The 25,519-nt window shown below is 38.1% G+C and overlaps 1 protein-coding gene across 1 annotated transcript; it reads right to left on the reverse strand.

Moving 5' to 3' along the window:
- Positions 1–3,916: 3,916 nt before the first annotated feature.
- SLC38A8 (solute carrier family 38 member 8) lies at positions 3,917–25,030 on the reverse strand. The gene is made up of 10 exons (XM_072422433.1): positions 24,783–25,030; positions 19,123–19,321; positions 18,231–18,387; positions 11,170–11,271; positions 8,699–8,756; positions 7,383–7,497; positions 7,028–7,175; positions 6,173–6,372; positions 5,044–5,095; positions 3,917–4,106 (listed from the first exon to the last, which is right to left on the reverse strand). Exons 1-10 carry the CDS (start codon positions 24,969–24,971, stop codon positions 4,004–4,006), a joined length of 1,323 nt encoding a protein of 440 aa, XP_072278534.1. The 5' UTR covers positions 24,972–25,030; the 3' UTR covers positions 3,917–4,003.
- Positions 25,031–25,519: the final 489 nt, after the last annotated feature.

The following is a 25,519-nucleotide window of genomic DNA, read 5'->3' on the forward strand; positions in this document are numbered from 1 at the left end:
CAATCAATCTTTTTGTTCTCTTCTATGGACCTTGCATGCTAGAGATCCGTCTTACAGAGTTAATTTCAAACAAATCACACAAGATAATCATCAAGCAGAAAGTATTGCAATGAATCTACTCCATAGGATTGCATGGTAGCATGAGATTAATTGTTCATTCATGAGTTTGCTGGATGATTTTTCTCTTCTGCAGTATTCCCCTGGGGGTTTAGTCTCATCAGACTGCTCACTTAGCAATCTTCTGCAGCAGCATCAAGCTTCTTTTTTGTCTGGGAAGCTTTTCAGAATTACAGATTAACTAATTGTAGGCACAACCTTCATGTTGGCAACTTTTGGGTACTCATACAGCCTTTGCTGGCTCTCTACAATTCATTTTTCCACAAGCGTAATTGTTTAGACGTGGTCAGTTTAATGCCCTCACGTATGGCTGATAGCGGTGCTGGATCTAAAATTGGCTTTGAAAGCGAGAACATATAACTCCATGCAGAAGAAATAGGAGTGCCACAGTAATGGATGAGTAGCAGTAACATTATTGAATATGGTTTAAAAAAAAATTCTCTATACTCCAAGTCTGATGCCCCTATCTTGGTAGTGGGAGCGCTGACAGTGACTAAAGAGAAAGTCTGCTATATGCATTACCATACTGAAACAGTTTTATTGCATTTTTTTAACGGAGGGCAAAATATATAACCACAGGATATAGTGTTTCACCATTGGTGGTAAAACTTGGAAAGTGATACAAATTACAATGCTTACTGATTGACCTTTGTATTGATATTTTTAAATACTACAAAAGGCATTTCTGAATGAATAGGCCCAAAGGATGTAAAAATCCCTCTGCTCCATAGGAAGTGTAAGAACTGACATGGTTAAAACTGCAGATTTAGTCTCATTCTAAAGATGTTGGAAAGACTTTGAATGACAGTTAGTGTATTTTTTATGACAAAGTAAATCGAAGGATGTCAGCTTCTTGTCCAGTCATCTCTTGGGGGTGGCTGCAGTTGAAGAAGGTTGACATCTATGGGAATCACAGATAACAAGCAAATTTTGGAAATATCTCTCTTTCACCAGCTGATAGACAGCAAGGGCTTGTTACTTTATTACAGCTCTCCTTTTACGTCCGGACTACTTAAGTCAGCAGAATATAAGTATTTCAAATTTTCTTCTTATGTCAAGCAGGATGTGTTAACCACCCCTAAAAATGGTTATCAACCTGAAAGGTTTAACTTTGTTTTATCAGACGCTACATGTAGCATTGAAAGGTTGTTTGCCACTCTAACCACCCCTTTAGATTTCAATTGAACCCCCTTTTTTTGTTCTGGGTATACAATTTATAATTTGGGAGTTCTATGTATTTATTATTTTTATTATTGGTGTTATGTGTCTGAGGGACAGTAGTGGGTAACATTTATGATTGAGAAAGAACTTTTCACTATCCTATCACTAAAATTCTTTAATTATGCCGCAATACCAAATATTACAATCGCCAATGATTCCACCATAGCAAAAGTACTTAAAAGGTTGTCTAGCAGCATCTGTATTGACAAGCTAAGACACTTTGCCCAGCCTTTTAAGTAGTGTTGCAATAGGAAAATGTATATAGTATTCTAACAGTGTAATGTACATGCCAGTTTTTTAGGTTTAATACTCTCACCAGTAGTGGACGTAGCCAACTGTAGCCCTGGTGCAAAGTATGTCATTACAAGCCGAAACCTCCTAGTGTCTGCACCTTACTTTCACTGACTAAAAACATACATTTGCAACCCCTATTTATTGTACAGTGCTGCCTAATATGTTGGCGCTATTTATTAATATTACCAACAGAGTACGAGGAACATACAGGGAAAGCTACCAAGGCCAACTACTTCCTTTTCCCAGGTATTTTTATACATATGTTATTGAGCCAGTTTGATCAGGAAGACCAAAAAAAGAAATAAAGTTTTACCTTCAGCAAGGATAGGATAGATGTGTAACAGCGTATAGGGGTAAGACATTTTTCCCTTCCTGAGAAGCCAGACAGCATCCAACCTAATAAACCGATATTGTCAGTTTTGTTTAGGAAAAGAAATTAAGTCTAAGTTAAAAAAGTCTTTTACTTTTAGCAAGTAGGATGGTTGTGAAACCGTGTGGTACAGAGACAACGCTGAGAGTACGATTTCCCTGAGCAGCCAAGCACAACGTCCAATTTACCTGCGAGTCATTGTGCTGGTCAGTTCTGGAAAAGAAAAAAGTGTTGTCTACAGTATACAATATCTTTGAGTGACATTTGTCTGGTATGCTGTAGACAAGATTTATTACACCACAAAAGGCAACCCACACACACAAAATTTGTATACATGATCAATCATTTTAAAATTCTTCTATTTGTCCCCTTCACTTCAGGACTAAAGCTTCATACACACGTCCAAAATTCTTGTCCAAAATGAGCTGCAGGGCTTGTCTCGGACAAGAATCTGCCCTGTGTACAGCAGCTGTCTGACATCATTCATAGACCCGTCCTGGCAGATCTACGAACGCCTGCAATGGAAGTGAAGGGAGGAGAGCACAGTGGGGTGCCACTCACTCGTTCTGCCCTCTCCATAGAGCAGAATGGCGCTGTATGTACATAATATTGAATCATCTGTCTTTTGTCGTTGGAAAAAAGTTTCCAACGACAAAAATCTAGCTTGTGTACATAGCCTAAGATGCAGGTAAGTAATTGAAACAGATGATAAAAACTTGCATTCATCATCTGTGTGTTATTGAAGAATTTAGCTGGCTGTCTGCATCAATAGGTTAATCAAATGTTCAATTTCAGTACCAAAAAAAAAAAAAATCACTTTCAGTTGTTTAAATCTAGCTGTGTTTATCAGGATGGTTGGGGGTCTGGCTAGTCTTGATTTTGCTTGCTTTGTGACACTTCGGGCTGATCATGGCCCAGTCTTTGCGTCCTATGCCACCAATCAATAAGGAGAACAGTAATCATCATATTGACATTACAAAAGCTCACTCCACTTCTACTAAGACCAGTAGTAAGAGGCACTGATATATATATATATATATACACATAAATAAATACATACACACATACACAGTACAGCGATGAGGCTGGAGGCACAGGAGTGCCTAGGCACACTTACATACCATACAAGTGCTCTGCTATCTTTCAGGAAGAATTTGAGACAAATGGTATTTTATTCATTATGCTGCTCAGGCACATCTGATATTTCTAAATGTTCCTAACATAGCAAATATTATCTACTGGAGATCAGATTCATGGTCACTTGTGTTGTCAGTACAATAGTTTCAAGCCTATTCAATATAAATTGTATATTGTTACATCATGCACATTTGTTTTAACTGGGTAATATCCCAATAAAAAAAGAGGTAACATAGTTCCTATTTGTGCAGACTATAAAGGGGAAAACCCAACAGAAAAATAACATCAGTCCTTACTTCTATAGAGACATTTTTGTTTCCCATCCCACCCTGCTCTCATACCGGCATGTTTAACGTTTTTTTTTCTTCCCCTTTTAAATGAATTAATAACGGAAGGCAGCATTGGTTAGCTGGTTAGGCATTACCGTTTCATCACATCTACTTTTAAAGACAACTGCTTTTCTAAAACTTACTAAAATCTAAGGCCAGGGAATTGGGGGGCAGAGATGGAGAAATTTTTTCACAAAGGTCCATTAAATACCTTTATTACAGGAAGGACCAAAGACCATGCCTAACCTCTGCTGTTACACAGTAATATTCAGATGCCAGCTTTGCCATCTAACCTGCACCAGAAGATATAATAATAAAGATACTACCAATCTCCATCTGAAACTTTTGGCGCAAAAGCCCTTGTAGTGCAATATATGGCTTGCCTAGTCATGGATATTATAGTCTACTTTATTTATTTAGTAAAAAAAAAAAGTCACCCAAACCTTAGTGGAATAAAAATTATTTAATATCATTAAACAGATAAAATATTAAGTTAAATAAAAACAATAAAAATTACAAATGAAATCAACACGTCTCAGAACTTGTGCAGGAGTTCCATAACTGCGATGGTTGTACTCTGCCCAAATATGAAGGCACCACAGAGTACAGAGATGATCCCCCAGGCAATTAGACATGATCTGCAAAGACAATAACGGACTTGGTCAGACCTATATTACAGGCTGAGAGCAACTACCCCTTGTGTGGAAAATCGATCGTATTATATTTACATTACAGTCATATGATGAACAGGACAGGACTACATTACCTGCTGGAAACATTTTTTTTTTTAAAAAGGTGATCAGCCTTATTAAGGTATAGGCTCGGGTGAAAATGTCCAGCCAAAAAGTGCATGATGGCACTCACAGGTTCTAAAGGAGGCTTTTATGGGTTCATTAGAGAGCCTAGAGGTTTACCATTGGATGTAGATAATTTATATATAATATATATTAATATACACACACACATACCTACATGCCATACTAACATACCAGGTGTCAAAGAGCCTATTGCCTGCAACTATTAGGCACTGGTTATATTTATTATTATATTATAACCAATGAAATACCAAAAGAGTGAAGGGGCACGGATAAAGAACAAGTAGCATTTAAATAAATGAAGCTTTGGTTGGTTTTACAGAAAATGTATGGTGAATGCCACTAAATCCATGCTGGGAAATGTTTTGAGAGGCAGATATTTCTTTCTACACAACCACACACATTTATTTGTGCGGCATTCATGTCAGAGCTACTTGCCAAGTGGTAAAACAAGAAAAGGAGACCAAGTTAGAAATCACAGTAGCTGTATTTCTGTCCTGACAGTATATGGCGGCTGCACGGTGATATGTCCTCCCTGGAGTCACAGTATATATGTTCTCCATCTTTACCAGACAAAAGCATCAATACAGCAATAAAACAGATGTGTCGGGTTTGCTACAGTCACAAGCTTTGCACCAATCCCTTTCTGACCATAGAACCTTCGGAAAATGTCTCCATTCTGTAGGGGCATTTTTTGTACCTATAAATAGTAAGCAGTTATGTTCACACAAACTGTATGTTAGACGGGATCATCACTCACTTTTTCCTTGGATGCATTGCTTCGCTTTCCATTGCACATATCAAACACAGACCTACAAAATACAAACATGAATTAGATAATATTCACAAAAGTATATACACACAAATGGATGTGGAGTCAGATAAAAGCACTGTGTTACATGGATTTGGGAGTTTAAGATGGTAAAAACATTTTGGTTCAGATGCTACAACACTGCTTCATAAGCATACAATCCGTTGCATGGGTTTAAAATACCGGGGGGGGGGGATTGCTCAGCAAAATAAACTTTAAAGTGTACCTGTGCACACACTATAGTTAATAAACTGCAGTGCATGAATGGTATAAGGATTTGTTGGGATTTAGAGTGCATTTTATTAAACACATGTATTGCTGTTTTCATTGCAATGTTTGGCAAGCCATTTATTTTCCGATATGTAGTGCATGCTGCGTTTGCATGCAAGTATGGCACAAGCTGCACAGCAGGGATTAGCAATGTGCATTTGGAGAACAATTAACACTGACTTACAACCCAATGCTCAAATGTGTTGTGGGTTGCCTTTATGCACATTGTTTCTGCAACACACTAGTATGAATGAGCCTAACCTATTTTAAATCCATAAATACTTTTGTGTGCATTGTCTGGGCATGTTATAACTATAAAATCAGACTATACATTTCAGTTTTTTTCTTTTATTAATGACTGGGGAAGTTGTGCAAAATCTATCCACAAGAAATGATTTATCTGTTTTCACCAGGTGAAGTTATATCCAAAAAATAGGGAAACATTTTTTTTTAATCTGAGCTTTTAATTCCGATACAAAGACACGTTTTCATAGAGATATAGGGTGCCGCCATTGACAACCTCTCTTAGGCTGACATTTCACGTTCCATTTCGGTGACTCAGGAATAATGAGCCCAGACAACATAACAATGCTTTTAAACAATGGGATTAACAATGGCAGCACCGTCCCCCTTTCCTCATTTCTCTGAGCACAGATATCAGGTATTGACATTCACCTAGTGAGTGGGCACTATTGAATAGAGCTGTAAAAAAATATGGGTTGTACCCAGCAAGCGCTTAAACTATTACTTTTTACATTAATTTTACTCCAAATAAAGGTAACGTCATTACATAAAGCTTGCAGCTGACCTGGGAAGATGAAAATGAAGAAGGCACTAATTCCTCCAATGATGGAAATGACCTCACTAATGTCAGGAACAAACAATGCAATGATAAGAGTCACCAAAATCCAGAGCACCGTCAGTGTGACCCGTACAAAGCGCTCATAGGAAGCGGTCACATATACCGTCATGTGCTTGTGGTTCATCCAGACCTCTTGTAGGACAGACCTGTGGAAAAGAAAATCCTATTGTAATGGTCACATATGAGAGATGATAGCAAACATTCTCAGGTCTATGGGCCCTGGGTATATGGTAATACCTGCAAGAGTGATAGAACGTTTGCAATGTAAGTTCATTCAGAAGTGGGAACAGGACCGGGATGTGTTTTTACAGGATGCAATATAGTTGTTCTGCAAACTATTAGGCATTGAATCAAGTACGTCCACCACAGTTTGAATACTATAATACTCCTGAATTTTAGCAGGCTACTAGAAAGATATTTATAATCTTCATTCACTTACTGTATTCCTAACACCCCACCCCCCGCCTATCTTTAACTTCTTTTCCCTTTCAATTTATTAATAACTAAAAATGTGATTGCAAGCTATACATGTGAGCCTCCTTATGTTCTTTGAAAAGAATATAAACCCTACAGCCATTTTTCTTTTTAGCAAAGGCCTCTTGTTAGGATTGCTTTGCATGTTTTCTTTGCCACAATGTTATTCAGTTTTTAATTATATTTCTTTTGGGTGCAAAAAAATAAAAATAAAAAAAAAAGCTGAAAGGTCCACCCAGTAAATCCAAGTCTTGCATTGCTTCATAGCTTTCTAGAAAACATTCAGTTCAGCTTTTACATTTGCGGTATAAAGTTTCAGGCGCTTACCTTCCCAGCAATAGGATGATTGGATAGATGGTAACGATTGAGACTGCGAACAGTAACCTGGCTATTATAACAACCACATCATTCCCAGGGTATGACATCAAAATATCAGCTGCTACACCATCTCCAAATGTCAGGTACCCATAAATACCTAGGAGGGAGAACAAAAAACTGACTGGGTAAAATCAGATTCTAGTAAAATAATAAATAAAAATACAGAAATACAATCAGTGCACTTATCTTTTGAGTAGACTACCAAGAATAAAAATTTAACTGCTCACTCTGAATCAAGAATTGCCTTTTGGAATACAACTATACATGTGATATGGATTAGATTAGAGACGCTACATTTATTTACCGGTCAGCGAGTAAATGAGAAGGCAGAACAGCATGGACACCACAGACACCGCTACCCAATTAGACAGGGACTTGTTCCTCATACTGCTGTAAATCGTGATACAAGCTTCATGGCACTGGAAGGCAGAAACAGTCAGTTATGTCACATCAATTGGTAGATCCTTGTTTCAGGACATAAAAGCTGAAAGATGGGATTGCTGCTGGTTATACTTAGCAGTTGTACCAAATAATGGGCAGTCACTTCAAATCTCCTTACATACTGAAGGCTTCTTATTTAACAGATTACATTTTGCTGAATACAGAATTTACTGGGGTGCTGCCATACAAACAGGGAAACAAATACACTGCTAACCAAGCATAGCACAGGAATAAAAAAAATACATAAGTAAAATTATAAATTGAAGATAAACCCTCTATTTCATATCCTATCCGTGTCACGATCACTAGAAAATCCTGTGTATGTGCTGTATCCCCCCCATCAGCATTAAATCTCAGCAGCAAGTACTGCCAGTCCATTTCCCCTTCTAAATGCACTCCCCACCCCATGTCTCATACACTTACCCTTAGACCCTGAAAATACCCATTGATCTGCCAGAACATTATCTCCTAAGTCCTGTTGGTTGACTTAGGAAAAATGATTCTGTTGTTCATGATGAGAACTAGGCGGGCCAATTAGATTCGGACACTGAAGTGTGAACACCATAGAGCATTGGTCCCCAAGCACTAAATGTACGGACTCCGGAACGCACATGCGAGGGAAGCCATGTGTCACTCAAGGGAAAGAAACTTCCCCCAGGGTTACGTCATGATGCCAGAACCCACTCACTCTCTAAGACACATCCCACCCACCACCCTCAGTCTGCTTTGCACATGAGAGACATGGTCTGCGGCTCTGGCCGGTGCACCCCCCTCCCAAGCGGGGTCTTTCTCCTGCTTCTCTTCTCCACCAGCCAGAGCTGCGGACCACCAACATATTCTCGGACCACCAGTTGGAGACCACTGACACAGAAGACCATTCTGAATTTCTGACTTTCTTTTGCACTTACAGAACAGATATAACAAAATTCTTCCAATAGTCTTAAAAGGCAGCAAATAGGAGAGGTCTATGATGTTCCTTAGGGTTAGATCACCAAGATATATTTTGATGGTAATTCATGCTGTTACCTTTAATAAAAAATAGCAAGATTCCTAAATCATGCTTTAAAAACAATCAGTCCATCCACACTTTCAGGAGATTCTTAAATTTTCTATCCAAATTCATTTGTGTATTTAGGTATTTTTTAATATTGTAGCTTTGTATTTGTGCTTACAATTTACCTGAAAGCCAAAGCAGATTGTGGGAATCACGCTGAACATTGAAGCCAAAGAGGAAACACTAATTAAAAAACAAATAAGATAAAATAAGAACATATTAAGCACACATTTACCACAACTTACAACACACATTACCAACACAAGGGATTTTATGTCTGGATGCTGATCTCAGTTTGAAGTTGAATGTACCTATAAATGTTCCATTATCCCATCAGACATATTTTAGGCCAGTGTTGAGTATTTATAAAGGCCAGGTGAAGTATTTTGGTCTTTCTTGGTTTACCTTTCTCTGTTAATTTTTCCTGTTCTCACACCTCGGTGCTCTCTGTTGGCATTGCCATGCAACAGCCAGACTCCTTACACAGATTTGCATTGCAAAGAAAGAGGGGACGTGTCTAATAAATTTTCAAAAGCCTTGGATACAACTTTGGTGTCTATTACACTGCACAATATTGTTTAGATGGCACAACTGATAAATTAGGAAAGTATAGTTTTGCCTCCATTTTTAAAGTTTGGTCTATCAGACTTTAAATTGGCTCCAACACCATAAATAAATATGTATAAGCTTTGCTAGTTTTGTGTTAACCAATTAGGTTTGAAAGTTTTTTGGGCATGGTTTTGGGCTTTTGCAAAAAAAAGTCCAGACAACCAAACAATAAATCCAAGCCCAATGTAAAGCAAGTCTATCTTTGCTGCCTAAGACATACGAGTCTGATTAGTCTTAGTTATCTCTTATTGACCGTACTTTCTGCATTATGACCATCTGTTCATCTTACAGTAGCCAAGGAAAATGATTTTGCATGTAAAAAAAACATATCTGTGTATTTAGCAGTAATGGGAGAATCATTCCTTTGAATAAAACTGTGTTTTCCCAGCACCAAGGGCACGTGTAACACCAAGACAATAATATGAACCTGGTTCATATTCACAAAATGTTGGCATAGATTGAGTTATGGAATTTTGAAAGGCCATGTATATGTTGCATATTGTCCTTAAATCCTTTCTAGATAGCAATTTAATAGCATCACCTAAATCCATTAGAAGGGCTCCTATTTCATAGGATTACACATAGGAAGGAATAATTCAATGCATTTTGTTATTTAGATATTACAGTATCCAATGATTGTTTGTGGAATATGACAGCAGTTTTAGAGTTTTCTTTTTAAAAGGTAGATTTACCCCAAGTTTGATAAAAAATGTAATCTATGCTAATATTTAGAGTTTTAAAATACTCCCTCCCCGGTCCCCAAGTATGTACAAGCATGGCAATCCTTCTCAACGGGGCTCAAATGCAAACACACATAAATGGATGCATGAAGGGCCAACATAGTCACAACTCCCAATATGCATGCTTCTTCCAGTACTGAAGCCACTAGACCAACATGGCAGCCAGAAAACAAATTTACAGAAGCAGATCAGCAATATAATGCTCCATATTTTTTTTCCTTATTAAGGAAATCCATAGTGAGCATAGGCTGCCAATGCTGGCCTCTACTTTTACAAATGTTAGTCATTTGAAAACACAGGGTTAGCTTGATGTCCAAATATTTTTAATCTGGGGTTCCAGAAATAGAACACAAAAAGGTAGACGAGTCAGAAATTTTGGTCTAACATTGCCTGTTCATCTAACAAGATATATTTCTCCTAGGAGCAAGCTTAAGTACCACTGACTTCAACCATCCAATCAAACATACATATATATATATATATATATATATATACACACACATACACACACACATACATATACACACACACACTTTTTTTTTTTAAAGACTTCCCAGCACATGATTGGGTATTCTTTGCAAAGAGAATTTTACCCCATTTATGAAATTGAAGATCCCTTGCAATGGCATGGTTCACTTTGTAAATGGGGCATAAACCCCATTGTTCCAGACACATATTCTCATTTTATTTTACCGCGGTTTATATAAAATAGCCGTGACACAGTTGCAAAAAGCTTTATCATTGTGTTCATTTTACAACATTTTTTTTTTTATAGATACAGAAAATGCTCTCATGTTTATAACAAGCATTATCACCCTATAAAAACAACGTGACTTTGGCAACGATGGTACTTTTAAAGATGGAGGAGGGGGGCCCAAAAATTTCTGATGTGGCCCTGGGAGGAAGCATCACCTGGTATAGGGCAAATTTACCTGGGTTGGTGCTCCCAGTATCTATTCAACAATGCTTCTGAATGCGGAGTGATAAAGAAAGCCAATTGCAGCAATAACACTACAAATTATAAAAACTACAACAAAAAATGAAAAGTAGGTAATTTTTACAGAAAGGTCAGCAATGGCAGCTTCCATATTTACGTGAACCCAGAATAAATAAATTAAAAAGGAAAATGCTTCCAGACTGATGTTTGTTGTGCAAGGTGAAGGCACTGAAAAAGCAAACTCTGCAATAAATAAAAGTCTCAATTTTCAGGGGAGCAGGAATAGTAAATGTACTTTTACCATACTTACTTGGAGGTATTTTCTTGCTTCTGGAATCCAGTGTTCCCCTTGAGGTAATACTTTACAATGATAACTACAGTCAGGTAACAGGCAGCCAGGGTGCCCAGAATACTGAAAGCAAAGAAAGGAGGAAACATAAATAAACTTTTTGGGCATACAAGCCTCAGCATTGTGCTGTACACTGCATTTACCATAATACAAATAAGGTCGATCTATTCATTTTTAAATTAGTAAGAAGTACAATACAAGTTAAATAAATTACAATGTCAAACTAGTCTGAGCTTTGAAGTAGTCAGTAGGGTTTGATATCCCAGTATAATAAATTACACGGCATGGCAGCTCAGAGGTTAGCTCCGGTCTTAGCAGCGCTAGATCCCAGGTTCAAATTTAGGCCAGGACACCATGGCGTTCGCAGGTTTCCCCCAAGTACTCAGATTTTCTCCCACATTAATAAAAATATGAAGTTAGGTTAATTCCCCTCCAAATTGACTTCAGACTGTTAATAACATATGACTGTGGTAGGACTGTGGACATTAGATTGTGAGCCCCTTTGGGAGACAGCTAGTGATATGACTATAGACTTTGTAAAACTGTATAATATGTCAGCATTAAATACTGGGGAATAATAATAAAATATTAACACAGAGGTCATCTTGTTTCCTCTGCCTAGAGGCATGTCCCTACTCTCCCTAATAGGTAAATTTCCGGGAATGGGCACACGTGCGCACTCTTATTTTGCAAATAATTCTTTGGTGGTCAGCAGCTCTGGCCAGTGTGCCCCCCGCGGGCGCGGGGGGGGGGGGGGGGGGGGGGGTCTGGGACAAGAAAGAATGAGAACAGAATAAAATGACAGTAAAGAAGGGCAAACAGAAGAACAGCAAGGCAGAAGATCAGGTATAGAAGAGGAAAGAACAGTTGTAATAAGTTATTGTCAGGGAAACAAAGCAATAAAGAGCAGATCAGATCCCCTAGGTTGAATTAAGGCGATGATATAAACCTAAACCTAGTTTAGAGAGAGGTTCCACAGAACTTTATGCCTGGGTGGCAGTATCATTGCATAACAAGGTCTGTACGTCCGAAAACCAATGCGTTTTATTAATAGTTTTAGGATGTTTGTAGTTCAATTGAAAGCAAGTCTGGGTTGCTCAGGGGTAGTTCCAGACACCGATCAAAGGGAGGAGTTGTAACTTTAAGGGCTGAGCATCATTGCCATGGAAGAAACCATATAAAAAAAAAAAACTGTTCATATTAGATAGTTCAACCTGGTCTTTTAATTTATAACTTGCCATTTTCACAATGTATTACTTAATTGGTTTACACTGTAAAATAAATCTCTACAGTCCGCAAAACCTATTTGGTGCAGGTAGGGTGGAATGAAATAAAGTTTCAGCATTAATCCTGGTAACTGCAGGTCACCTGGGATCCAGAGGTCTGAATAAGTGTGTGGGTAATACTTCAGTTTCATTTCATATCACTGACCTATTCATACTTAAAAGCAGTTGAAAATAAGTGAAGGGGGAGGAAGGGTTAGGGTCGGAACAACTTGTAACTGCAATTTTATGGGTAAAAAATATATGTTTTTTAAGTTTTTTGTTTTTAGATTTTTATTTTAGTTCAGTGTTATTACTTTATGACCGATGGCCACAAATGTTTAAACTTCCTCAGGATACAGTACAAAGACAGATTGCTAAAAACCAACTAAATCACCATAAATATTTGTTTCTTCAGGACAGAAATCCGATCAGTGCTACAACCACGTTAAGCTAAATTATATCCTGTCGATATTATTGGACCTAAATGCTGAGGCAATGGTTCTGTGTAGTATAAAAAGGATTTGCTTAATGAAAGTCAAAACAGATCTTGCACTCCAAAGAAACAAAAAAAAAAAAAAAGACGTAGCAAGACCTGGAAATTGGCATTAGCTGGAAGAGGCTAAATCCATTGGAGCAAAACATTGATGTTTGGCAATATATTTTGTGTGATGAGCATTTTTTATTTCAAACATAAAAGTCACAGACATGGCCAACTGAACACTTTGCATATGATGAAGGAGGGGATATTTTAGAGTAAAAAAAAAACTTGTCAAAGTCATTAGCAAATCCAGAGATATGCAGCTAATGTGTGCCAATATTTAGTTTTCCTGCAAATGTCAAGCCAAGTCTTCTCTTCAAACCTCCCTTTTGCTCACCTAAATAAATAGTCAGCCTTGCTGACCAATAGGGAGGTTTAGGAAAGTAAATCTGCCCAATCTGTACAGAGGTGAATATAATGTTAGCTGTCTGTATTTTCTACTAATTATTTTTTTATGTGGCTCTCCCCATCTAACCACCCCCCATCGAAGGTCTCCCCTTTTGAACACAGGTTTACTTCAAACCCTTCAATGAACACATGGTACCAGCCGATACTTTTGTGATGTTTAACATTCTTATAAACCCTTTCACATTCTTATAAAACACATCCATATCAGGACACGAAAAATTTCCCACCAAATAACCAACATTTCTTTTTCTTTATTGTAGCCAGTGCTTACTAGGACCTTCTAAAGCTAAGTTTTCATTCATTCTTCGTTTTAGGTCCAGTGATATACCCAAGTATCTACAAGGAAGGCAGATTATGGCTCCTTGAAAACAAGTTTTGGTAACATCCATGGTAGGTTGAGTATTCACAAAAAAACTGAAATCCAATGAATAAAAGGGTTGGGTGAAGAACAGTTCAGCTCAGGAAGAAAGTGCTAAATGATGCTGGGATGTCAGCTAGGAAATAGGGCAGCCTGGGTCTGTAGTTTATAATGCACACTATGAGAAGCTGGCTGTGTGCAGTGAGTAATTTCAGTACAAAAGGAGTCTTGACAGCTATACAGGACTGGAGGGCTAATGTTCAGCTTAAGTGAAGCAATTGAAAGCAACACTAAAAATACCTGACTTCTCAAAGTGATCTCTGCACTTCCCTATCCCTTGACAATACCTTCATCTGCTTTTCTATCCAAAAAGCATCTACTTCATGAACTGTACAGGTAATACAAATATTTCACTTAATATACAAAGAGGAACAACTCAAAACAGTGAAAAGGAAATGGGGGGGGGGGGGATAAAGTGGGACAACAAAATTAAAAAAGTTATAGTAAGAAAGCCATGGGTCATAAACACCAATTACATTAGCAAAGTTAAAAGATTCAAATCTGGCAAGTAAACCCAGGCTATCGGGATAAACAAATTTAAACCAAAAACAACCTACACCACACAAGACAAGACAAAGGGGAGTGGGGCAGGGTTGTTGGGGGATTTCAGCTAGGGGGTTATTGTACATCATCTCAAATGTTTACGGGGCCGCTATTTGGTGTTATTCCACAAACATTTCCCCTTAAGTTTGTGCACCTATATAGAAATTATATGGTGAGCAGAGACCAGTTGAAGTCTGGCGGTAGGTAGTGTGTAATCCGAAGGGCCCAGACCATTTCAAATTTGACTATTTGTGTCATTTCAAATTTGTAATTTCAAATTTGTGTCATTTAGCAAAGCTGACATTTTTTCATTAGTGATGTACCATGACATTGAGTACATAAATGAATGAATGGAGTCTATGGTTCCAGATCTATTCAAATGGTAACCAAGAACCAGACTGTGGATGTAATGGCTGCATTCGTTTTCATTATTTCAGGCTAACACACTTTAACTAATTGCAGAAAATTCCTGGTACTCCTACCAGAAACACGGAGACCTTGTCACAGACAGCAAAATTATCTTTCTTTTGTAAACTATTCTTGCCTCCCCCCAAGTAGCAGAAAGAATAGTCAGAAGTTTAGCCTGTATGATATCAATGGCTTTTATATAGATACAGAGATCTAGTGTAGCCAATCAAGGACAGGAATTTAACAGGTAAAATAAAAGTGAGAATGGACAACTATAGTAGCCTCTATCTATGGACAGGTAAGTTACAATCTACTCCAGTTTGGAGGTTAGCTATGCTTTTAAATGGCAATTGCGTTTGCTAAAGTGCACTCTCTCTTTTTGTATTGCTTGGTATGCAAGAAAAAAACTAAAATGTAAAAAAAAAAATTTAAAAATGAATCCGCCATCATCACACCTTATGTTAACCACATAAAATTGCTAAAGCTGCGTACACACGTGCAATTTTTGTCGTTGGAAAGGATCTTTCACGATCCTTTCCAACGACAAAGGACTACACGATGCATGAACGGTGCTGTACATACAGCACCGTTATGCTCTATGGAGAGGGGAGGGGGAGAGCGACGGAGCGGCACCCTGCTGCGCGCTCTCCCCTTCCCTTGCATTAGGATCGGTCGTCGTCCATCGTCCGTGGATCCGCCAGGACGGTCGTTCGGACGATGGACGACGCCGACTGTACACACACCAGATTTTCGCCCGATATCTGGCCGATGCCGATTATCGGGCGAGAAAAATCTGACGTGTGTACGTAGCTTTAAGTACCAAAACAATATTCATGAAATTGCTAATTTACCTTTGGTTAAGTATTGGTTAATCAGTAAAACATGACAGACTGTAATGATATTCACAATAGTGACTCATCTACATTGAGAAGAACAGATATGGAATCAAACATGACACTCCAGGAAACAGTCATCTAAGCTTTTGACATGTTAAAAGAAAAACGATAATTGAAGAGAATACAAAGACCTGAGATTGATTGCTCTCAATACCCTAAAGTTGCACTTAAATAGAAGAGTAAAAATGAAATAAATTAAAATATCCTCATGAAAAAGAAAAGGCTTTTCATAAAGGTCAAAGTGATAGATGAGCTCCGTTACATGCGATATGGCTCTCAGTATATAATAAAGAACAGAAAATGCTTTTCTTTAAAATAAAAGGGGATTTTTGGTTCATTTAAAATGAGCATTTTAGCTAAACAGTGATTGTGCCCACTAAAGATTTTAGAATGCCTCCCACCCATTCGGGTTGAGATTCATTTACTTGTGGCGGGCACTTTTCTGTACTGCCCTTCAGTGGTAACATTTAAAAGTTTGGCACTTCTGCACTAATTCCTAGCAAAACTAAGATGTTTTCCCATACAACATTTTGACAAGGATCACACTTATAAGACAGGGCCACATTAAAATAGCGGAATTACTTTGTTGGGCATTATGGATAAATCCTGGCAAACACAAAATTAGTCTTGTCAACCATAGTATTCAATCATATTTACATTTTTGCTGCTGATGGGTACACTTTAAAGCATGGCATTCCCGTACAATACTACATTGACTAGAACACCCTGCGGTAACAACGCTGCAGTCACATGAATGAGCAAAATGCAAACGCAGAATTATGACCATGACGCACTTTAAAGCAAACTGTAAGCAGTGCCAAACATAATGATGCCATGGAAGTATAAACTCAGAAAATGGGTCACATCTCTGGGCTTTCACTTGGATTTGGGACAAAGCACTGCTTAAAGAAATATATATGAAGAGGTAGAAATGACCTAGATTCTATATACTAAAATTAAATCACTTATGTACTGAATGATCATACCCTGAAGCCATCTGACCAAATTGTGATATCCACTGACAGTATTCCTTTTGCTTCCCTTAATCATTACATTTTCTACAAAGATATCAGAGCCACAAGATGGGACTTTTTCTAAAAGTATGATTAAAGGCAAATGAGAGCCCTGTGTAACCTGGATTATATTTGGAAAGGTTCCCCCCCACCCCATACTATTGTAATAAAATTGTGCTGCTGCTTAATGTGAGCAACGAGTTGCCCTTTGGGATGATTTCTTCAAATACCAAAAGATCTTGATAGGTAGGCATCACCGTGAAAGACTCCAGGCTACCCCAGGTGACATCGATGCAATATTGCACTTGGAAAGTGAAATCAATTCATTACACCTGGTGGGCCAGGGATAGCTTAGCCAGGAAGAATTCTCCAGCCAGAAAAACTTTTGCACACTGCAAGAGGCAGCTCTGGGTCACATATTCTGTTATGTTTATTTATTGCCAGACTGTCACAGTCTGCCCAGATATACGAACCAAACTTAGCCCAAACTTAGCGCATAGACAGCCACTGCAGTATGTCCCATGGGTCAGGCATACTACATACATGAGACTGCAAATAAAGCCAAAAGGCTGCAGATTCTGAACAATGACCAACCTTTGGCAATAAGAACATGGGTTCTCCGTATCTGTGGTCAGTACATTTAATCACATTTTGACAAAGAGAGTCCCCCACCCCCCCAGTGCCCGCTTTGTTCTATAGAGGGGGGGGTGGAAGGATGAGCGAGCAATGCCCCACTTTGCTTTCCACTGAGGTGTATAGCAGTTGGTCCCAATAATCATTACATTGATCTACTAATTGATGAATGACCTGGCTGCTGTACACGACAGGTTCTTGTCCAAGACGAACGATCTTGCTCATCTTGGGTGATTATCTGACGTGTATGCAGTTTTTTTCTTTCCGATACCAGGGTTTTATAGATGTTGACAATTGCATGTGTTTCATGAAAAAGGAGGACGACCTTCATCTGATGTGCGCACTGTCCAAATTAGTGTTTTATTGGATACTACAAAACAACTGTGCTCGGGAGAACTTCTACTTCCTACTGAAAATGGCTTTGCTGTCAGAGCAGATAAAATCCATTCTGAAAAATGAATAGTTCACTTGGGAATTGAACAGTCCTGCTCAGCACAATTAGGCAGCCGTGTTGTTAATAAAAAAGGCACAAAAGAGTAGAAAATCATATTAGAAAGCAATTGTGGAAATTGGCATCTGCACAGCACCAGATCCCTGAATTGTATGCCAAATATCTATGATCAGTATAACACTCATGGCAAAGGCAAACTTTTTCTGGGTGCTAGAGAACCCACAGACAGGGTACCAATGTACCCATAGACTGACTATACTGAGCACTGGAGTAGGCCTTTGCATAGATTACTTTTACTGCTCACAAATAAATATTTTCTTTAAATGACTTGCACATCATCACAGCTTCTACTAGGCAAACTGTGTTGGGTATTCATTCCTATGAGTTTTTTTCTGTATCTTAGATTTTTAAAGGTAAACCACTAAAAAGAGGATTCAATAAAAGGGTACCTTGTGTATTTCTGAAAACTGATCTCCTTTGGGATAGAGAGCGGGAGGATGACAAGAAGGCAGAGGAGGCTCATGGTTAATCTTGGATCCAGGTACCACGGTTGGAAATTTTCACCGACGATGTTCATGGTTCGGTTTGGATGTATAGAGTCACATACTGCGCAGGAAGGAAACAATGCATGTGAAAAAAAAAGTGCCAAATACTAGTTAGATTTTTTTTATTTTATAAATATAATTCACATGACGAAAGATCCTTAAAAATAAAGTCTGTGAAATAGAAGATTTAGAAAAATATGAAATAGCTGTGTGTTGCTAAAATTATTGTTTAGTAGATTATATACAGGGATCATTTGGACAAACTGGATAGTATGACACCGCCCCCCCCCCCTATTTTTTTCTGTAGTTATTGCAGAATGGGCTTATCATGAGTGGCCGAACCTAATTAAAATGGTTTAGTATTTAAAGTAGACATTCAGAAAATGGATTCTTGAGAACATTCCTCTAAAAAAATAATACATTTTCGATGGAACTTGGTATTTCGAGTCACCAGCTGGTCTCCCAGACCATAGTTACTGAATACACGCCAGCTCTCCCTAGTTATTCTACATTTTAGATATTATAAGTAAATATAAACTCCCATCAGGGGCAGCCTGGAAAATGGCTTTTGCTGATGCAGAGCTAGACATTAAAAAGGATAGAGATCTCTGTGGAATGTATTTTTTATTTAGTAAAAACTCATCAGTATAGAATATAACTTTTCATTATGGGATACAATGCACTTTTTACATTTCAAATGACTGTTAGGTAAGCTTGTCTGTATAAAGTTTATAAAAAAGTATAGTATATAGTAAGTATAAAGTTTATAAAAAAAAACCCTTAAAAAGCAACTCACATTTCTCCAGTTGATCTTCCACCACACGAAGAAAAGCTACAGATATCATAAATAAATTAAATATGAAGCATATTTCGCAGAGTTTTCCAATCGCTGGTCCACAGACATCTCTCACCACTCCCTGGTATGTAGAATGGCTACTAAGAGAAGATGCATATCCCAGAATTACTAGTCCACTTATGAGAAAGATCAAGGAACCCTGTATAAGAGAAAACCCAAATTTTACTATTCGTAAAGAACAACTTTTACATTTATATGTTTTCTCGACAGTGTTTAATGCATGTATCTACGCTTTACAGATATACAATATTATACACATATAAATATGTAAAAATAACCTCAAGTTATTATTACACAGTATTTATATAGCGCCATCATATTATGCAGCACTGTACAAAGTTTTTTTTTCACGTCACTAGCTGTCCCTCAAAAGGGGTTTACAATCTAATGTCCATACCATAGTCATAATTCATTCATAGTCATAGTCAGTTTAAGCTGAATTTTGGGAGGTAGCCAATCAACCCAACTGCATGTTTTTGGGATGTGAGAGGAAACCCACGCAAACATGGGGAGAACCTGCAAACTCCATGCGGATAGTGTCCTGGCTGACATTTGGACCTGGGACCTAGCACTGCAAAAGCCAGAGCACTTACCTGTGAGCCATTGTGCTGCCCTCAAGTTACAAAAAAAAAAAAAAAATAATTAAAAAATTATATTATATACATATCCACAAAAGACAACTCTTACCAGCTCTGCACAATTATCCTTTCTTTTTCACCGTCAACCCCCGTTAACCCCGTGATGGGAGCAAGATCTTTATCTAGTCTATAGATAATAGCCAGGTCTGAGAATCAAGAAAAAATATGTACCAACCCTAAGTACCACACATTTTTTTTTTCTTCTCAACCATTAAAATATGACTTTTAGGGTACATTTGCTTTAAAGAACAACATTTATTGATCCATAATTTACAATAAAACTCAAATTGCAATTACTACATGAGAGACCCTACTACCAAAAAACACAGTCCATTGGGACCTTTCTATTGTGCATAAAGATCCATAGAAAACATGTTCCTCTACGTGTTTCACACTTATTGCTTCTTCAGGAGAAACCCTGTATGGGCATCTTAATATTGGTCTTTTCACCTAGTCCTTTTCCTAGGTTAAGAAACGTATCACTTCGGCCTGGCCAGGCAAGATGTCCAACTTCATTGTGTGAATTATTCTGTCCAGCACCCATGTATTCGAGATGCTGCACATCTCAAGGTGCATTTGAAAAAAGGTTTTGAACAAATAGGTAAGTTTGTTTTATTGTGAGAGACATAGCATGTTTTTTTCTGTAATGAAGAGCTATCAGCTACATTTTTTCTTTTTTAAAGATTTTTGTGTTTATTTCTTCTTGTAGTGAGCCATTATCTATGACCTCCTCCACAAATTATTTTTTTCAAAGATTTCCTAAAACCCAAGGCGGTGTACTAAAGTCAGGGGATTATTTGCAGGTTGTGATCTTTTCATAGAGTTTGTGTCCCTTAAATAAGCCTGACACTTTGTTATATCTACTTTAGCCAAAATATCCTCACAGTTATATCATCAGGTTAAACTTTGCAAAGCAGTTTTGAACCCTTTGAATTTTAGGACTGTCCAACTGACAGTTAAAAAAAAATGCTAACAGCAATCGTTGGCACCAACTGATTGTTCAAAGGTCAATAGATTTAGGCTATGTATCAAGTTAGATTTTTGTTGTTGGAAAGGATCTTTCACGATCCTTTCCAAAGACAAAAGACTGAAATATGTATGAACGAGCACCTTTCTGCTCTATAAAGAGGTGATGGGGGGAACGAGCAAGCGACACTCTGCTCCGCTTCCTCCCCTTCACTTGCATTACAGTCGTTCGTCGATCCAAGACGGATCCATGAACGGCTGCAGACAAGCGCTGTACACAGGTCAGATTCTCACCCGATATTAGCCCTAAAGTGATAATTGGACAAGAATCCTCTGACGTGTGTACGTAGCCTTATACTACTGAAAACTAGTTCCTGATTGGTGCCATGATTACTACATAGTAGAGCCGGTATTATTTATTGTCTTTTATACAACTTCTAAAATACCATGCAAACATTCCTTTGACAAAGGATCCAATCACCAACTATAATTTACTGTAAACAGTAGCAAAGCATAAATCTTTGCACTTTGTTTTAGATATTTTGTTCATAGCATTTTCTAGTTTCTGAATGAGAAGAGAGAATATTTTAGGTCCCCCCTATGTGGTGATCACCTTTGCCAAAGGAACTGAAGGTAGGAAAATCCAAAATGTTTAGTTTACATCAGAACTGATCAGAGGGGAACTGCTAGTGGGCATACTTCGTCATATGACATCTAAGGTGAGATTTATCTAATTTTTTATACAGATTTGTAGGAAAGCACAATGAAGAGTTGAAACACACCTTCCTGTCCTCTGCACAGTACCAATTATCAACACTCCTCAAGAAGCGTTAAAGTTGGTTATTAGTACACTATTCAGTGTTTGCCGGACCCATGGAGACCCAAGTTGCTGTTTTGTGTGCAAAAGCAATTCAAAACTCCAACATGGAGCCATCATGTTAAGGTTTATACTATGTAAAAACCAAAACACCCTAAAATCACCTGGCTCTTTGAAATAGAACTTGTTTCCCAATCTAAACTTTATGTACAACTTAGGGCATTTTAACCCTATTATTAAACTTCCTTTTATTAGGTCCATTTGTATATAGCTGTCCCCGCCAACATCGCTCAGTGATCCATGGCAGACACCTGCCTAGGAATGACATGCAGGACCTTTGCCTGTAACACTGGAATCTGCCATTCATTCTCAAGTAATTCACCCAATGAATTGAAGTTCATAAAGTTAATCCATTGCTTCCTTAGCGAGAAGGAAGGATTAGCCAGGCTGCATGCAGATTTTTTTACCAAGATCAGTATGCGAGAACACATCCTCCTGATTTCAGAAGCAAAGCATTTATCATTACCTCCTAGGAGGATCTATTCTTACTTCTCCATTCATGCGTGTTGTGTAAATGCATGCTGTGTCACATAATATTGTGTGTTGCATTAAGGCAGCCAATTCATAATAAATGACATGGATTGTCAGAGTCCCGGAGTATAATACCTGACCGGGTTTTAAAAATGCTTTCTGTACACACCAAGTCTGATATAAGTATTGTTTATAGAACTATAGTAAAAAAAAAAAAAAAAAAACTGCAATCAAGCAGGTTCATTTATATCAGAAGGGACGAGCAATGACCATTGACAAATAAAATAAACATACCTGCTCGATCACAATTTTTTTAGAGACACTCACCTGTCCCCATTCTGTTGCAGGCGCTACCATATAGTTTTTCCAGGTAAAGGGCCAGTTTAAAAAAAAAAGTTTTGTTGCGTTTGATTATTTGGTAAATGTGTTATACCCATTGGATTGAATTACGGTTCTGTATGGCGGCAGCATTTTCTTCTAGCAGCGGGTTTGAATTCAAAACTACATCCTACATATTGCAAGCAGCATCTCAGAATGAACAATCTACCACCGGTACCTGGAGGATCTACCCTAAATGCCTGTCAGCACTTACCACTGCTTATTATTGAACCATTATCATTAGTTATAATAAGAGGCATGAACAAATGAGGGATGAATGGTAGAGGGTGCAACAACCTTGTAACAGGTGCAAACCCAGCCATGGGCACAGGCCCTTCGGGCAGACATTCTCACGGTTCCATAAAACCCTAGGGTTTCTCCTGAGGCTGCCGGGGATTCCCTAAACTATTGCTGATAGACCTATTTTGCCAGCAGCGTGACACCAATGATCTTTTTAGTGGGGCATCCCTGTAAGGGGGCATTATTCCCACTAACCACAGATATGAAACACACATATTTTAAGAGTAGTTCCATGCTGTGATTAGAAGATTGAGAAATGCTGGAAATAAGGTGACAGGTACACCTGGAAAAAAACTACAGGTTGACATTCAAAAATCAGGAAACTTCCGGACCTGAGGAGTGCTCGATTTTCAAAAATTCTGGATTATATATGGTGTATATATTAAAATGAAATGACACTAAATGAAAAGCAAATTAAATTTTAATGTTCACCAACTAAAAAAAACAGCTTTACAGATTTTATTTCAACTAAACAAAATAGTCCCTCAGAATTTTAATCATTACTGTACACTTGAATAGAAGCTAAATATCAGATGGGCTGTCCGAATGATCATCTTCATGACTGACAGTAACAGCATCCTCAGCAACAGGAACAGATTCAATTTGTGGAAGAAGAACAAGACCTAAGAGCTGAATCTGGAGAACAGCACCATCAATACATAAATGGCGCTTCCAGAAAACAGTGTAAATTTGAAAATGCGATCCAAAATCCATGTCGGAAAACTGAAGGATCTGCATTATTGATGGCTGGATTTTTGAATGTCAACCTGTAGTTGCCATTGTTCCACTCCTTCCTGGTTCCCTGGCTGTATATTGAACACACAAGTTTCAGCAAAGTTCACATTCACCAACTTAGTCGATCCAAGTGTCATAAACAGTAGGTGACTAACATTTTCAGAAGAAGATATTGGAAATGGATAACTAAGGATTTCTCTCATTCTAGGTGTAGTTTGAAAGGGCAATCTGACAAAGGTTTATAAAAATAAGGTCCCCAAACCTGGGATGAAGTGATCCCCAAACTCTTTAAAGTGAAGCTAAACAGGACGAGGCATCACTAATACTAGCCAAGCGTCAGATTACCAATTTTCAACCAGTCTTTTTTTTAATTTCAGAGAGAGAAGTGAATTGATGGTGGTAGGTTGCCATCAGTTGGATCAATTTGTTTTTTTTTTATTGAAAGCTGGTTGGACTTTTTTGGGTATAACGGGAACAACAGTCCTCACTTCTACATTTCCAGGTAGAAGCATGGGCGTTTTAACCAACAATTTTACAAGTACAAAGTCCTGTAATGCTCCCTCCTAACATAAAAGCAGTACTGGAAATCTGCAATTCATATTTGAAATACATGATGCTGAAAATGTAATCTAATGAGCTTCTTTTATAGCTTGCCTCAGGTTTACTCTGGAACTCTTTATGACAGGGTCACTTTAAAAAAAAACTACATCACTGGTTTGTATCAGGGAGAAGGTTTACCATTTATGCCTGCAAAATTGCATAGGAAGAACAAAATATTGTTTACAAAAATATTTATATAGAATAATCATAATTAGCAGAAAGTCAAACCGCTAATCTAACATCATTCCAATACTGGATGTGTTACAGTCTTACTGCAAGGTTTGTGAATGGCACAAAACATAACTAAAAAGCAGATTACAATCAAAACTACAAGATAACTAAAATGAAGAAAAATCTATCCACTTCGTGACGGACAGCCTTATCTGATTTTCATGCTTAGATCTGGTTTTATTTGACTCCCCTCATCTTGTGATTTAGAAATAATGTGCAACCAGCTTTAAAATCTTCTTGGGTCTTGGAAAGAAGTATAATTAATCCAAAAAACCAATTCACTCATCTAATGTTATTGAAATATATGTTATACCACAATTTCTGCAAAGTTCTAAATTAAACAGCTTGTACAATCAGATTGCAACAAGTGCAGCTAAGTATAGGTGCAAAAGATCTTTACTTACCAGTTCCACCAGAACAGCTGTGTGGGTTCCACCTGCTTTGTTGAATGCCCAGGGAAAGTTGAGGAGTCCTGCTCCCAGAGCTGATTTTAACATGATGAAAATAGCTCCTGTAGAGGACAGACTTGGGCTTCCACATTCCCCAACAGGCTTGGCCAGCAAGCTGATACTCTCTCTAGCCAACTCCTCCATCCCAAATGGCTTTCCCTGGAAGACAGCAGAGCAAAATGTCTCAGTGCAAACCTGGTGCACCAAACATGAAGATGTCCCTACTTAGCCCTAGCTGGGCCTTTTAGTTATTTAGCCTTAACCCCTAAACTCCCAGGCCAGCCTGCCCAGAAGCACGCCCCCAAATACCTTCTGGTCCTGGAGACAGGAGTCAGTGGGGGTCTCCTCTCTCCAATCACTGCCTGACTTTCAGGATTATCTCTAATCAACAATAAATGTGCTGCCAGTTTAATTAGCAAGATTCCAGGGTTAGCAAAGTTCCCTCACAGGGCAGTGTGAGATACTGAATCAAAGTGTGTGAGATTAGAACTGGCTGCTTCTGGCCACTCTGCAAACAGATCTATTAGCTCTTAAGAAAGTGGGATTTTCCCTATTGTGCCAATTTCTTTTCTGTTCAAATTACATTCCTGTAAAAATGAATATCTGTGAAATCATTAGCTATTATCTGCAGTAATGTCTAGCCATGGTGACAAATCTAATATACTGATGTTCATCAGGGAATTTAAAGTGCC

This window comes from Pyxicephalus adspersus, chromosome 9 (assembly GCF_032062135.1).
Source record: "Pyxicephalus adspersus chromosome 9, UCB_Pads_2.0, whole genome shotgun sequence".
Classification (NCBI taxonomy): domain Eukaryota; kingdom Metazoa; phylum Chordata; class Amphibia; order Anura; family Pyxicephalidae; genus Pyxicephalus; species Pyxicephalus adspersus.